This window comes from Cnephaeus nilssonii (assembly GCF_951640355.1).
Source record: "Cnephaeus nilssonii genome assembly, chromosome: 6".
NCBI classification, from domain to species: Eukaryota; Metazoa; Chordata; class Mammalia; order Chiroptera; family Vespertilionidae; genus Cnephaeus; species Cnephaeus nilssonii.
The window spans coordinates 67,224,314-67,239,197 of NC_137077.1; the positions used below are offsets into that span (position 1 = coordinate 67,224,314).

Sequence of the window (14,884 nt, forward strand, 5' to 3'; positions counted from 1 at the left end):
AATATTGAAACACTCAGTCACCAACCCCTTTACCATAGCTCCTGAAGCTGTCTGTACATGATTTGATACTTGTCCACCACTTCCTCCTATTTCTCAAATAACTCATTCCCCCTTAGAGTGTTCACATTCAGAGTTGCTTAGATCTGTATAGCATCCTATTGCCCAAGGCTTTCTCATAGCTGGCTCCTTCCTATCATTAAAGTCTGAGCTGAAATGTCATCTGCTTAGAGAGGAGGTTCTTGCTTTTACAATCTAAGACAATCCCCTCCCCGGTTCCTATCACACTTTATTAGGATTTCAGATTATGTTGGTCATTTGTTTACTTATTTTTTATTTTCTAGCTCACCTCATTCCCCCTGCCGCCACAATAAAGTGTCAGCTGCATGATCAAATTCATCACTGAATCTCGTCTTTGGGATGGCTCCTGGAATATAATGTATTTTTTCTTTAATGAAAAAGGAATTCTTTTAAACTTTTGCTGAACTTAAACAATGGTTCCTTTTTTCAAAGGATCTTAGCTATTTCTTTGGCCCAACCCCTCATCATAGAACCTTGGAGAGAGTCGGGTGGGGGCATCTTAAAAGCCCTTAGCTCCTTCAGTCAGCTGCCATTTCTCTGAATTGCTTCTGCCTCTGGAAGGCGATGCTTCAGTGCTTCCTGTGATGCCGCTCACTGCCTCTGGAGGAAGGGGTTTCCATCTTTGGCCATCTCGGTCTGTTGGAGGGTCTTCCGCATCTATCAACCCTAATTTTCATCCATTGGTCTTGATTTGTTCCTTGTAGGACCAAAAGACACAAGTCTTTTTCTCTGCTACATTCTAGGTCTTCAAATATTTGAAGACAACTGTGACCAGTTTTTTCCTCCTGAGTCCTTTCTCCTGCAGGTTTAAATTTGTGTGTGTGTGTTCTTTGATTATTTTATTTTTGTTCTTCTCTGAATGCATTTATATATATATATAAAAAACCAAACTAGTGTTATCCAAGTAGTCAAATAAATCAATAGTCTTACCACAACACATTTTAAGATCACCAAATCAATTGAAGAATGAATTCCAGTTACGATAATCATAGTTGAATACATTTCATTCTAAGTATACATTTGATTTTAGCATTTTAGCTTATACCCATTCATTTTGCTAATGCAGTGGTTTGGTGACCTCGTGACTCCCGTGTGGTGGGAAGACGTGTGGCTGAAGGAAGGTTTTGCTCACTACTTTGAATTTGTTGGTACAGACTACCTCTACCCGGGCTGGAACATGGTAAGTGTACTTTCCTTTCATTGTTTACTAGTACAACTCCCAGTGAAAGGTTGCTGCTACACTGAGCTTCTTTCTTTTTTTTTTTTTTATCATTAAAGGTAACTTAAATTACTTACTGATGCATGGAAAAAATTAGGTGTCTAATCAAGATGCCCAATAAAGTAACCAAAATTTGAAATTTGTATTTTGTAATTTTAAATTTGTAATTTGTTACATTAAAATAGTATTACCAAAGAGTTATCTTTTAATTATTAGAACTACACAGGATTTGGTTGGTTAATATGTTGATTTCAAAATGCTACAACTTTTCTCAGGATAAATGTTTAGGTTTATTGCAGTATTTTATGACAAAGACAAACTATCCTTTAAACAGACAATGTAACAGTAATTAATAAGTAATATTTTGAGTGTATAGAACATTTCAATATATAGAAAAATGAGAACTTAATATTTTTTCAGTGTGATGAAACACAGAAATAAGCTAAAGTTGTTGACGTATTACTGTTGTAGATGTACTTTAGGAATAAATGAATTAATAAGAGGTGATTAAGTTTATGAGAAGTTGTGCACGTTACACCTCACTCTAGGAACATACCTGCATATGTGAACAGGAAGTGGGATTCATTGTCGCTTAACCAGTGAGCACTCTAGGGGGAAAAAAGTGGAGAGAGGGTGTGATTTTTATACATCTTTCAATGTAAACTATTCATTTTCTGTAAGCTTCCATTAGTCAACAGTGACTATGTTATTAGTAAATGGAATCAAGAATATATGTTGTTTTGGAACTCAAATTTTGTGAGTGTTTATAAAAGTTGCAGAAGGTCAAATTTTACTTATGAAACAGCATAGGTGATAATATATAGGGGTGGGAAAAAGTTGGTTTACAGTTGTGAGTAGGCGAAACACAGTTTATTGTTGTATTATTATTTACTCTTGTATTATATATTTTTCCATATGAACAACTGCAGTCCTACTTTTGTCCACCCCTGTGTATTTATTTTATACTAGAGGCCTGGTGCACAAATTTGTGCATGGGTGGGGTCCTTCTGGGTGGCCTGCAGGGATCGGCTGAAACCCGCCACAGTCCAAAGCAGTCTGCAGCTCCTACCTGCTGCTCCCCCTCATCCCAGCCCCACTGTGCCCTTTGTGGGCTCGTGTCCAATCAGTACCTATCAGGAGAGGCTCGCGCTGCTGTAGCAGCTCTTGCCAGCTATGAGCCCTGCTTCTGGCGCCCTCCCAAGGGGAGTGGCCTGCAGGATTGGGCTGAAACCAGCTCTCCGACATACCCTGAGGGGTCCCTGATTGCAAGGGGGTGCAGGCCAGGCTGAGGGGCTCCACTGATGTACGATTGGGCTGGGAAGGGACCGTGGGAGGGCTCCAGGGTGTGTCCTGCCCATCTCACTCAGTCCCAATCTGCCAGACCCCAGCAGCAAGCTAACCTACTGGTTGGAGCATCAGCCCCCTGGTGGTCAGTGCACGTTATAGTGACTGGTCAACCAGTTGACTGTCTGTCCTCTGGTGGTCAGTGCATGTCATAGTGAGTGGTTGAGCAGCCTTAGCATATCATTAGCATATTACGCTTTGATTGGTTGTTTGGTTGTTCTGCCGTTTGGTCTATTTGCATTACCCTTTTATTATGTATGATCACTTTTTTGATTTGTAAATTATTTATAGTAAGTGATTTTCTAATTATCTGTCATGATTACAAGCATGATTTGAAGAATATGTAAATCAAGGTGAAATATGAATATGTCTGTAAGTCATGATATAACTTCTCTACCATAAATTCAACCAGGTCTGCTGAGTAAATCATGTGATCTGACATAGCTCATAGAAAAAAAATGGTACAATGGCATATACAATAATTATATGTTTTAATTAGCTTCATACAGTTTTCTCCATATTTTATAAAGGCAACATGGTTTACTTGAACAAACTATGAGATAATTTTACTTAGCCTTGTGTATCTAGGTATATATGTATATGTGATATAGTTTTAAAAATCTTAATTGAACTGTTGTATCATTGTTTTAAATTAATTTAAAATGCCTCTAAAGAACTTCAAAGAAAAATTACCAATACTATGTAATATTAATTATTTAAGTATCCTTTCACAAATGTAAAATTGAAACTTAATGTATAAGGATATTGAAACATTTCCAAAAGTATCTTTTGGTTTTAGATGACTTTCTGCCAACTTTCTTTAAAATTTAATTTTCATTATGCTGTGGATTATTACTGAGCTATAATTTCATTATGCTTTAATATTAAAACATGTCCTTATTACAAATGACATGTTACCCATATAGGTAAGCTACCCCCCTCCCCGGCTCATACAGCTACCTATGATAAAATCCTTCCTATTAATCATTATGAAAAATACTGCTTGGATTAAAAAGTCATCAAAAGAATTATACATGGCATGAAAACTGACAGCTTTCATTGGTTTCATCATAGCAATATATCCTAAGTTCCAATGTCCTTAGACTGGATTTTTTCTTTGAATACTTTTTTTAATATTCCTTCATCATTTTTATCAGTTAAGTTACAAATGTAGGCCTTCTGGAGAACATTTTTGTAAGCAGTATTGAGAATGAGCACATCTGACACTTTGTTCTTTTTTAAAAATATATATTTTTATTGATTTCAGAAAAGAAGTGAGAGGGAGAGTAATAGAAACATCAATGATGAGAGAGAATCATTGATCGGCTGCCTCCTGCACACCCCACACTGAGGATTGAGCCAGCGACATGGGCATGTGCCCTGACTGGAAATTGGACTGTGACCTACTGGTTCATAGGTTGATGCTCAACCACAGAGCCACACTGGCCCGGTTGAAACTTTGCTCATAATAGACTACAGAGCATGCACTGGAAGTATAAAAACCATGGGGTGGTCAAATATAAGATTTTATTTTTTGTAAATCTAAATTTTGTAATTAAGAAATGGCAATTAATGATGACACAAGTCCAGTGACACAGAAGGGTCACCCTATCAAACTAAGAAATGGAAGATTAAACTCCACCACAATTAATTAGGCAATGGGGAGGAGGAACAGGTCTTCTTATGATGCCTGTTTATGTTCAGTTATAAAGATTACACATACTTCTGACCTTTGATTGCTTTTGCATTTTAGTAGCTTTCATTATTTAGTTTGTAGAATACCTCAATAGCCTCAATTTAAAAAGCTTATAAGCTGAAACTCTTAAATAAATTGTTCCTCCATATATCATTAAATCTTCTTTGCAAACAAAATTTTAAGAGTAAGTTAGCAATATAAATAAAAGAGGATTTTGAGTGACTTTAAGGCTGTGCCAGCACTATTTTTCATATTGGCATTAGCAAAAGAGTGAAAGAAATACTAGGAAGAGCAAGAGTGATGGCCGTGTCAGCAGTGACTAATACTGTTGTGATATGCACAAAAGCTTTCCGAGGCAGGCATGACTTGTGCTTCGCTAGAGCTAAGCCTAAAATAGGGAAACCAGAAGTCAGGCTCATGTCAGGAGTAGAGAAATGCAGGAAGCTGACCTCTTTTGCTTTACCATTTTATAGATATGGGCCTTTACAAGTAGTGTGATGTAAGGTCAGGGGAATGGATTGGAAAGAAGATATTCAAATACTAGATAAGGCACTTCTCTGACTCATCATTCGAAAAATGGGGCAATCGTACTGGCTTAGCAAGCCCATATAATTTTTGTGAAGATAAAATAACTTGCTAGGTCTTTGAAATGTATGAAGCAGTACACGGGTGTGAGCAGGGATGGTGACCTGGAAAATGAATGCTCCATTAGAAAGGTGCATTGATTTTATGTATAGATGCCCTAATATTTCCAACTCCAGTCGCCTATTTTGACACTCTAGATTTATAACAATTATATATAGATTGCAAAATAATTACTATAATCTTCGTATCTACGCTCAGTCTCATCGAATCAATTCTTATCTATACGGGCAATGTAGACTATTCTATAAGAACAGTGGCCTTGTATAATGTTTCATTAATCAAACAGTGTCAAGATCATCAGAAGCAATTCTTCAGCTCAGGGCTAAGGATATATTTCATGGGGCAAGTAGTCTTTTGCTTGATGTTATTTTATCAAAGTTGGCTGTTAGTGACAACATTATTGGATGGATCAAGTTGCAGTATGTTATTGATGGCAGTCATAGTCAATCTTACTGTGTTTGCTCAAAAGGAAGAAAAGGAGACTCATGAACAGTCACTACACTTTAATAATTCTTCATCATTTTAAATGGAAAACATGTATGATAAAGTTTTAATACAGGAAAAGGATATATACTAAATGATACTATACAGAAGTCCTTATTTTATAGACCTGGTGCTGATGCAGGCAAACTCATATCCCCTGTGCATATTGCTTATGTTTTCATTATAATTTGTAGGTGTGTTCTTTGGTTTCCTGAATATAGTATTGTAAAGATGTACTGCTATAATGAGCATGACTAAACATTAGTGTATGTTCTTTTATTAAATTAATTGGGATGCTATGGAGCTTCACACAGCAATAACTTTATATGCTAATAAAGTCTGCAGACTGGAAATTTTTCCTAAATTTTCATGAGGACACATACGTGGACATAAAGATAACTATTAACTGAGAATTATGCAACTAAACTTGATCATGCTAAATACTAGGGATATCTTAAAGTGCATTGCCCCAAACCTTGATAAATGTTCTCAGTTTTCTCTATCATGGGCAAATAGAAAAAAACAAAAATTCAGTATCATTTTAATATGCTCCAACAAAAATTATCTGCAAAATGTAATAGGCATTGCAATAAATTGATCTTTACTTTTAAAATTGTTTTATTTTTATTCAAAGAGAAGTTGAGAAAATTATTGTGAATTGAAATAGGAACAGTAGTTTCTCCCTATCTGAGGGGAGTATGTTCCAAAATCCCCAGTGGATGCCTGAAACAGTGGCTACTACCAAACCCTATATAGACTATGTTTTTCTATGTATATATACATACCTGTGATAAAGTTTAATTTATAAATTAGACACAGTGAGATATTAACAATAATACTATTCATAAAATAGAACAATTATAATGATATATAAAAGGCTAATATGCAAAGTGTCCCCTTGGGAGTTCGACCGGGAGACCGGGAGTTTGATCACTTGCTGTGACATGTGCTGCTCACCAGGGGGTGGCATGGAATGCAGGAAGGCCCTGGCCAGCAGCTGGCAGCCAGCAGCTGGGGAAGGAAGGCCCTGTTGGCAGCCGGAAGGCCCCAATCGCTGGCTAGGCCTAGGGACCCTACCCGTGCATGAATTTCGTGCACCGGGCCTCTAGTACTACAATAAAAGTATGTGAATATGGTCTCTATTTCTCCTTCCTCCTCTCTCTCTCTCTCAACTATCTGATAACTGAGATGGCTACTAAGTGACTGACAGATGGGTAGTATATACAGTGTGGATACACTGGACAAAAGAATGATTCATGTCTTGGGTGGGATGGAATGGGACAGCGTGAGATTTCATTATGTTACTTAGAGAAACATGCAATTTAAAACTTATACTTATGAATTGCTTATTTCTGGAACATTCTGTTTAATATTTTCTGACCTTTTTGACTGGGAGTGGTGACTGCAAGTAACTGAAATCATGGCAAAATGAAACCACAGATAAGGGAGGATACTGTATAGGGCTAATTGAGTTCAATGTTTATTTTTGCTTACAGTTTAAATGTAAAGATGCACTGCTTAATCATTCTAAACAAAAATAAACACTCTAGTATTCAGAAAAGTGGAGAGAACAATCTTGGTTTTAGTAAGTATTTTACTTGTTAAGCTGTTCTTTTCTCAAGTCCACCTTTGATTTAATGTCTACAGAAAAAAAGTGCTTTCACATGCTTTTTAATTAGTTAATACATGTTTCAATAATAGTTGGTATATTAGTACTATTGCTTATAATTCACCAATATCAAGATATATTTGCCCAGTTGATATATGGGGTCAGAGAAAGACAGCTTGGGAATTAAATATTCATTTTAGAATCTTACCCTATAAATACTAAATACTAAAGAAATTATATATACATGATTTTTCATATAGTTGTGTTTTTTTTATTATGATCAAAATCCACATATAATATTTTACTTCTAAGGTTTCAGTAAATTAGAAGGTGATCCAGTTGTTTTCAACTGGCCAGGTTATATTTTATTCTCAAATGACTGACACATATTGAACATAAAAAATTTAAAGGCTTCTTATGGCCAGTCCCAAGCGTCTGTGGTCTTTTTGATCCTGCTCAGTAGCTTAAAAGTGACATTTACTTTGAAAGACTAGAAGGGAAGTAGGAGTGCCTGCTTGGGTCTCCTGGGGGGTCACAGTCTTCAAAACGGACATCTCTGTGCTTTCCCTCACCCTTCCCTTCTGCCCCCCCACCCACCCACACACAAGTTATTTTTTTCTGCTAAAAACATAGACTTGTTTTTAAAGAGTAGAAAAATATTTTTTCTCATTTAAGAGTAACTGGGGAGCTGGAGCCTTGTCTTCTGGGAGAAAGGGTTGCTTTTCCTTTAATGTTAGTGGTCAGAGTAGTTTTAGGCATTGGGAGAAAATAGATCTATAGGAAGACAAAGACTACACAGAGCAAGAGAGAACTGGAATGAGGACAGCAGCTGACGCCATTAGAAGAAGGGGTTTTAGTTCAATAGTTTACATATCTGAAGTCTGAGTAACTGTGGGATGAGTTTTAATGTGCAAACACCCAATGCATCAAGGATTAGACTGGCAATCAGCAGTGTACAAATTACAGATGCCCCACAGAATCTTAGTGTTAACAAGCAGGCCACAGACGTGGATTCTAACTGATGGTGACTGAAGAGATATTACAAGTTTCTAGCAAGGAGTAACGGTTAAAGCGGGAACTGCACCTGTTACGCTAACGTTAAAATACCTCTCACTGATGTAATAACAGATTGTGTTTACATTTTCTCTCTTTTGGGGACTAATTCTGCACTTAAAAAAAATATCTCATTTGTTCTGGTAGCTCTGTTAAGGCCATCTATAAGAAAAAAGAAAGGAATAAGGCTGGATAATCATGTGTTAATGGTTGAAGTACAATAACTGATTTAGAAGTTTCATAGCACAAATATATTTTGGATGATAAAAATACTATTGAAGAATAGATACTGCATTCATAGTTTGTTTACTCTTGTAGTTCTTTTATAAGAATGGAGACTTTGGCTTCACAGCTCTTTGGAAAATGGAAGCTCTTGAAGAGCTTAAATGTTATCAAGGTGTGTTATGTCCCAGGAATTGTGAATCTGCTTCATTTGATGTTTTAAATGGAAGACTAGACTAGCTTTTATTAAATAAGGTTAGAAAGGGAAAAAACCAAACATAATTCATTGATATTTATGTATTTCATGGATGTTTCCATATATATTCAGGTATGTGTCTGGGAGGTTTCTAAGTCACATTGCCTCATTTTTTTTTCCTATATGATTTTTAAAAATTTCAAACAAAGCTGCAAATTCAAATTTCATGTATGTTCTTAAAAGACAAATTTTTTTAAAACTCAAAGTAATTTAGTTCAGAAAGCTGTGAAGTGTTTTGGGTGTGTATATTTTATACTTAAAGATAAAAGATAAATGAGCATTCCCTTTGGGATAAAGTATTTTTTCCAAAAACTGTGTTCAGGTTTGCAAGATATCAAGGTCTTTCTATATTTATTTACAAATTTCAAAAGCAACCAATACATTAATAGGATTAAACACTTTCTAAGAAAAGAAAAACTATTACTGAACTTGGAGCCTAATAATAATGCAAGGACGTCCTTTTTCATATGAATCACAAATAAGAGCATTTTGAAAGCAACGATATTTAAACTTTTTAAAATTGTCAGATGTCACTTGATAAATAAAAAAATTGGTAAAGCCAAAAATTTATTACAAATTGATGCATATTCTGTTAGACATCATTGGCAATAGCAGATCTACCACTCTTTAGTCTGTCTCTTTTACCACCCCTGGTAAAAGTCTTTATTTTCCTACAGTATGTGAATGGTTTAACATCTAATATTATTAGCCTTTTCCCAAATATGTTAAAAAAATTTGCTTTGCAAAACCTCTAACATGAACACACCAAAAGTGAAAGCTGGGGACTAAGTGGGCCACCAGAGAATACTTTATTAATTTTTAAATTATTAATCACCCTTAAACAGGCAGCTATCTGTTTTAAAAGACATTAGATCACAGCTCATTTCTAAGCAAGGAGTGACTGTCTCAGTCCAGAGCACTTTATGGGACTTTTTTCCTCCTTTCATCAAGGTTACTTTAACACTGTTCAGATGCCACTAAACATAGCTGTCAAGAAAGTAGTTAAGTTTAAGGGATACAAATAAAAAAATGCAAAAGAGCTTCCTGTGAAGAGAACGCTAGAGATAGACAGAGAGATAGTGAGAGAGAGAAAGAGAGAGAGAGAAGGAGAGAGATAGAGATAGAGATGAGAGAGAGAGAGAGAGAGAGAAGATAATGTGAGGTTGAGTTTGATAAGAATTTTACCTCAATTACTCCAATAACACTTGTAATAATAAAGACTTAAGTAGCATTTACTGTGTGCCATTAAACACTTACTAGTACATCTATGTATTCTCTGCTTTATTTTCATTGGAAAATACAGACTTTGATACTTTGATATCTGGCAACAAATGTATACTTTTATCAGGCTAATGCTATTTGATGAACTGACTGTTTAAATAATAAATACATGAGTTAAAGTACAAAATGTGTTATTTAATAAATTTCACTCATCAAGTTAATATTTTTGTTATAGTATTAGCCATTTGAATTATTATTTACCTCACAAATTAAAATGACATGAAATGAATTAACCACTTGGTAACCATGTTAATAAGTTCTGTGAGGTGATTAGCTTATCCTTGGAATCCTAGACCTGAAGGCTATAAGAAAGTTTCCATTAGCATTTGAACAGAAATTTAATCTGTTTAAGATGATTTTTCAGTATGCATTTAAAATACTCTGAATTACATTTTATCTCTGAATTACATTTTATCAATCAAATACTATAATGCTTAATTAGTTTATTATTAGCGTGCTTGCAAAATAGAGATTCCTTGTGATGGATGTGAGAAACAAGTGTGTGAATATCAAAACGATTGGCAAATTTAATTTTATTGAAATGTCTTGTCATCTAGTCAAAAAATTAAGCACAGAGATAGAAGAAAAAATTCCAACTGCCAAAGTAGAAACAGGGTTATTGATAAGATGGAAAAACTGTTCCCTCTCAGGAGCTTAAAATCTATGAAGAATTTTCTGAAGTGACATGTACAAGAGTGGGAATGAGTTCCTTATGTAACAAAGGACAGGAAGTAGCTATCTCCCACTAAACAATAGGCTTCCTCAAGCTAGGGGCTGTTTATTTCACCATTATTTGTCAGCATTTTGCCCAGAACATAGCATCTATAAAGTGTTCAATAATAAAAGTCTGGCCAAAAGTTAAAAATTTTTGAAATGAAGGTCACCAGATCATTTATGATAAATCAAAACAGTTTCTATGTCTATATTAGAAACTCATTTATTGAATTATAAAGTATATTGAAATTAAAAATATATGAAACTACATTGGATCAATGTTTGAGGAAAAATAGAGGGAAAGGAGTCAAGAAATTCTAAAAAATAAAGGGAAGCCAAATAATATGAGCATTTTAAGAAGGCTATATGAATGCCCATGGCATGTGGTGATTGTTCACAGAGATTTGGGGGCTGCTAGAATTAGAATGAGCTGTGTAATTAGACAACCTGTTCATAATTATTATTGTGTCCGACATTATTTGAAATACATTTATAATTGTTTCTTAAGACCCTGGAATAACATCTCTCTAATAAAAGGATAATATGCAAATTAAGCATCACTCCGCCACATAAGCCACACCCACCAGCCAATCAGGGCGAGTATGCAAATTAACCCCAGCTAAGATGGCTACCATTGGGTTTCCCCGGCAACAGAAGAAGCTAAGCTTTCCACACACTCTGGCAAGCCCAGGCCTCCACTCAAGGATACCAAGTTTCAGTTAGAGAAGGTAAACAAATCCAAGCGGCAGCCATGGATCTAGCAGGAGGCTTGCCTCCGCTCCAGGCTACAAAGTTTCAATTGTAGAAGGTAAATAAATTCCAGATACCAGAGCCTCTGCTTGGGTCACCAGCAGCTTGGCTGGCCTGCAAACCACCACAGGCCCCTTGCTCAGGCCTCTCCACGCCCCAAGGAAACCCCACCCTGATCCAGGACACCCTTCAGGGCAAACCAGCTGGCCCCCACCCGCGCACCAGGCCTCTATCCTCCTATCTAATAAAAGAGTAATATGCAGATTGACCATCAATCCAACACACAATATGGCTGCCCCCATGTGGTCAAAGATCCTGCCCCCATGTGGACACAAGATGGCCACCACAAGATGGCCACCACAAGATGGCCAGCAGGAGAGGGCAGTTGGGAGGCACCAGGCCTGTCAGGGAGGGCAGTTGGAGGCAATCAACCCTGCAGGGGATGGCAGTTAGGGGTGACCAGGCCGGCAGAGGAGGGAAGTTGGGGGCAAATAGGCTGGCAGGGGAGCAGTTAGACATCAATCAGGCTGGCATGGGAGTGGTTAGGGGGTGATCAGGCTGTCAGGCAGAAGCGATTTAGGGGCAATCAGGAAGGCAGGCAGGCGAGCAGTTGGGAGCCAGCAGTCCTGGATTGTGAGAGGGATGTCCGACTGCCCGTTTAGGCCCGATCCCACCAGGATCGGTAGTCAGACAGTCAGACATCTAAACGGGCAGTCAGACATCTCTTGAGGGGTCCCAGATTGGAGAGGGTGTAGGCTGGGCTGAGGGACACCCCCCCTCCGTGCACGAATTTCGTGCACCGGGCCTCTAGTAATTAATAAAAATGTGAGTGACTAATTGATGTTAACTATGCCAATGAATATTTCTTTGCCTTGAAGCATCTTGAGTAGGTCTGCAGAAGGTTCATAATTTGGTTGTGTGAAATGCAGTACATTTTGTGTTTGATCTTAGCATTTTCCCTCAGCTGTGTTACATCTTGGATAAAATGAGACATGACACATTTAACTTGGATGTCCCTAACAAAACATAAGGCAGCTAAAGGATGTAGTCATTGAAGAGGCTAACAGCTTAGCCCACTCTCTCTGCGCTAGTCATGTTTGAGAGTATGGCAGTTCATAAAAACCTGTGCAGGGAGTTATTTGGGGTTATGAGAGGAGTAAAAAAAAATCATCCAAGATTCTCTTATAGAAATATAATTGCTTTTTTAGTTTGTACATTGAATAAGTCATCTTAGAACATTTGTGGCTTGGCAGTGGGTGAAATGTGCCGATAGTAAAAGGAATAACTTACAGAACACATTTCAGTTACTCATTGTAAGCTGGTGTAAAGTCACAGAGTAATATTATATCACTAGGGATCTGCCTGGATTATGGTGTCCATGTACTACTTTCTGTAAAATGTTATGTAAATAAACACAGAGGTACTGATTTCATTGTAGTCATTAATGGTGACTATTTCAAAATATATTCCTCAATGTGTACTATATATATGCGCATTTACACAAGTTTGACTTTACTATAAATGGACTGCATTAATAAGCATCACATGAAAATGATTAATGTCTTACACATGTGCATTTTAAACATGAGATTTTGATATGTTAATTCTTAAAGTACATTATTTTATGGAAACAACATTTATTTTCACTAGCTCTTTAAGTTTATTTAATTTATCAGCATGATTTTGCTTTCTGTGAAATGTTAACAATTCAACTAAATAATGACAATATTCCACAGGTCTAACCAGCTGATTTCCAACTGAGTAAAGATTAAAATATCTTTGGACATTTAAAAAATTTACAAAAGTAGGATGACAATAGAAAATTACAGAGTACAATTCTTTTGACATTTTAGGAGACTTGAAATCCAAATAATTTCTAATTTATAAATATGACATTATGTAATGTGTTTACAAAAGATAATAGTTGCAAAGTTACTGAGATGTAATACCTCATAAAAAGACAACTGATGAATATGTTCCCCAAGTGTGTTTGTATTTCTTCGAATTCTTGATTGTATTCCTCTGCTTAAAACTTGGTCGTGATTTGAATAAGACATGAAGGATATCGGTAAAAAGCCAAATCATGCAGTGGTGGGCAGTCCATATCCCTTGTTCTAGCCTCGTGTAAGCAAGGGCTTCAGATTAGTAATAATTCATGTGGCATTCTGTTTAACCTGTGGCTCTTTAAATGACTTTATCTTGTGGTAGTATAGATTCCAAGTGAGGTAAAACATAAATTACATATATCTTTTGTCTTCTATTTGGATCAATTGAGGTTGAATCCGCATGGTCATAGACACTGGAAGCATTTTTTGCCTATGCATTTACCTCTGCTGTCTACTTCCCTAGTACTTTGTTAATGTTGCTAATACTTCAGCTGTCAAATAGTATTATCTTCTCTATCATAATGGGAGTTACTTGAGGCAGGAATTGTGTCTCAATTGTGTTAGATTCCCAACCTCTAACACAAGACATATATATGAAGCAGTCAATAAACATGTATGGAAGTAGACTACATTATTTGAATATCTTTTATCAGACATTCTTACTGATTTGACTCTAAAGATTAGAAAGTGCCTTTATCTTCATTCAAGAGGATATTGTGATATTAAAAACTGGAATAAGACATTGCTTTACATAAACAAGTGAAAATATTTAAAAATGAAATATTTGTATCTATTTGGATTTATATATATGTGTGTATCTAATATCTATATCTATGTCTATGCCTATGTCTGTGTCTATGTCTATGTCTATTCTATGTCTATGTTCTATGTCTATGTCTATATCTATATGTCTTTGTATATGTTTGTCTATATCTATATTTAACTCATACATTTTGGAATTCTAAAGTAAATATCCTGTTTGATCACCATTGGTCATCCCCAAATTGACTACATTTTTGAGAAATAATTGGTGCAATGTTTTGTGATCACAAAGATAAGGCCCATATTGTGTGCTATCTGTGCATGATTACGCAGTATTGTCCTACTTTTGTTTCCAGTTGCTTCTCATTCTGGCTCACTTTTTACTATTCATAGTTATCTCTCTAAATGTAGGTCTGATGATGTCACTTCTTAATTCTAGCTTCCTCACTTGTCATAGAGGATCATGATGATTTTATTCTTGTCTCTCTGTCTCTGCTAATCATTAATCATTTACCTCATTATACTCACCTTCTGCCACACAAACTTCTAATCTCCCTAACAGGTCAGGCTGTTTCAGACCTCCATGAGTTTTTCCAGATATTTCTTTCTGTCCAAAATGCCTCTTTGTGCTGTGTACCTCCAGAAAACTCACATCATCCTTAAAGATTCAACTCAAATGATCAGTTCAGGAGTTTTTCCTGCTTTGTCCTAGGCAGAACAAATCACAGCCTTCTGTGTAGTCACACTGTATCTTGAACCCACTTCCATTTTTAAGTACAGCAGGTGGTGTTTTAATACTTGTTTTTATCTTTGTCTCTTCTTTTACACTATGAAATCGTTGAAAGTCAGATTCATGTCTTTGTGTCTCTTCATTCCCAGAACCAGG

General features: G+C 36.3%; 1 protein-coding gene across 1 annotated transcript in view; it reads left to right on the forward strand.

Annotated features, from left to right (window-relative positions):
• Positions 1-14,884, forward strand: part of TRHDE (thyrotropin releasing hormone degrading enzyme) — a gene marked incomplete at its 5' end in the record, with an annotated part of 366,323 nt that overhangs the window by 190,018 nt on the left and 161,421 nt on the right. Inside the window, one exon of the mRNA XM_079775459.1 lies at positions 1,145-1,258. Within this exon, the coding sequence (XP_079631585.1) occupies positions 1,145-1,258 (114 nt within the window). The remainder of the gene's footprint in view (positions 1-1,144; positions 1,259-14,884) is intronic.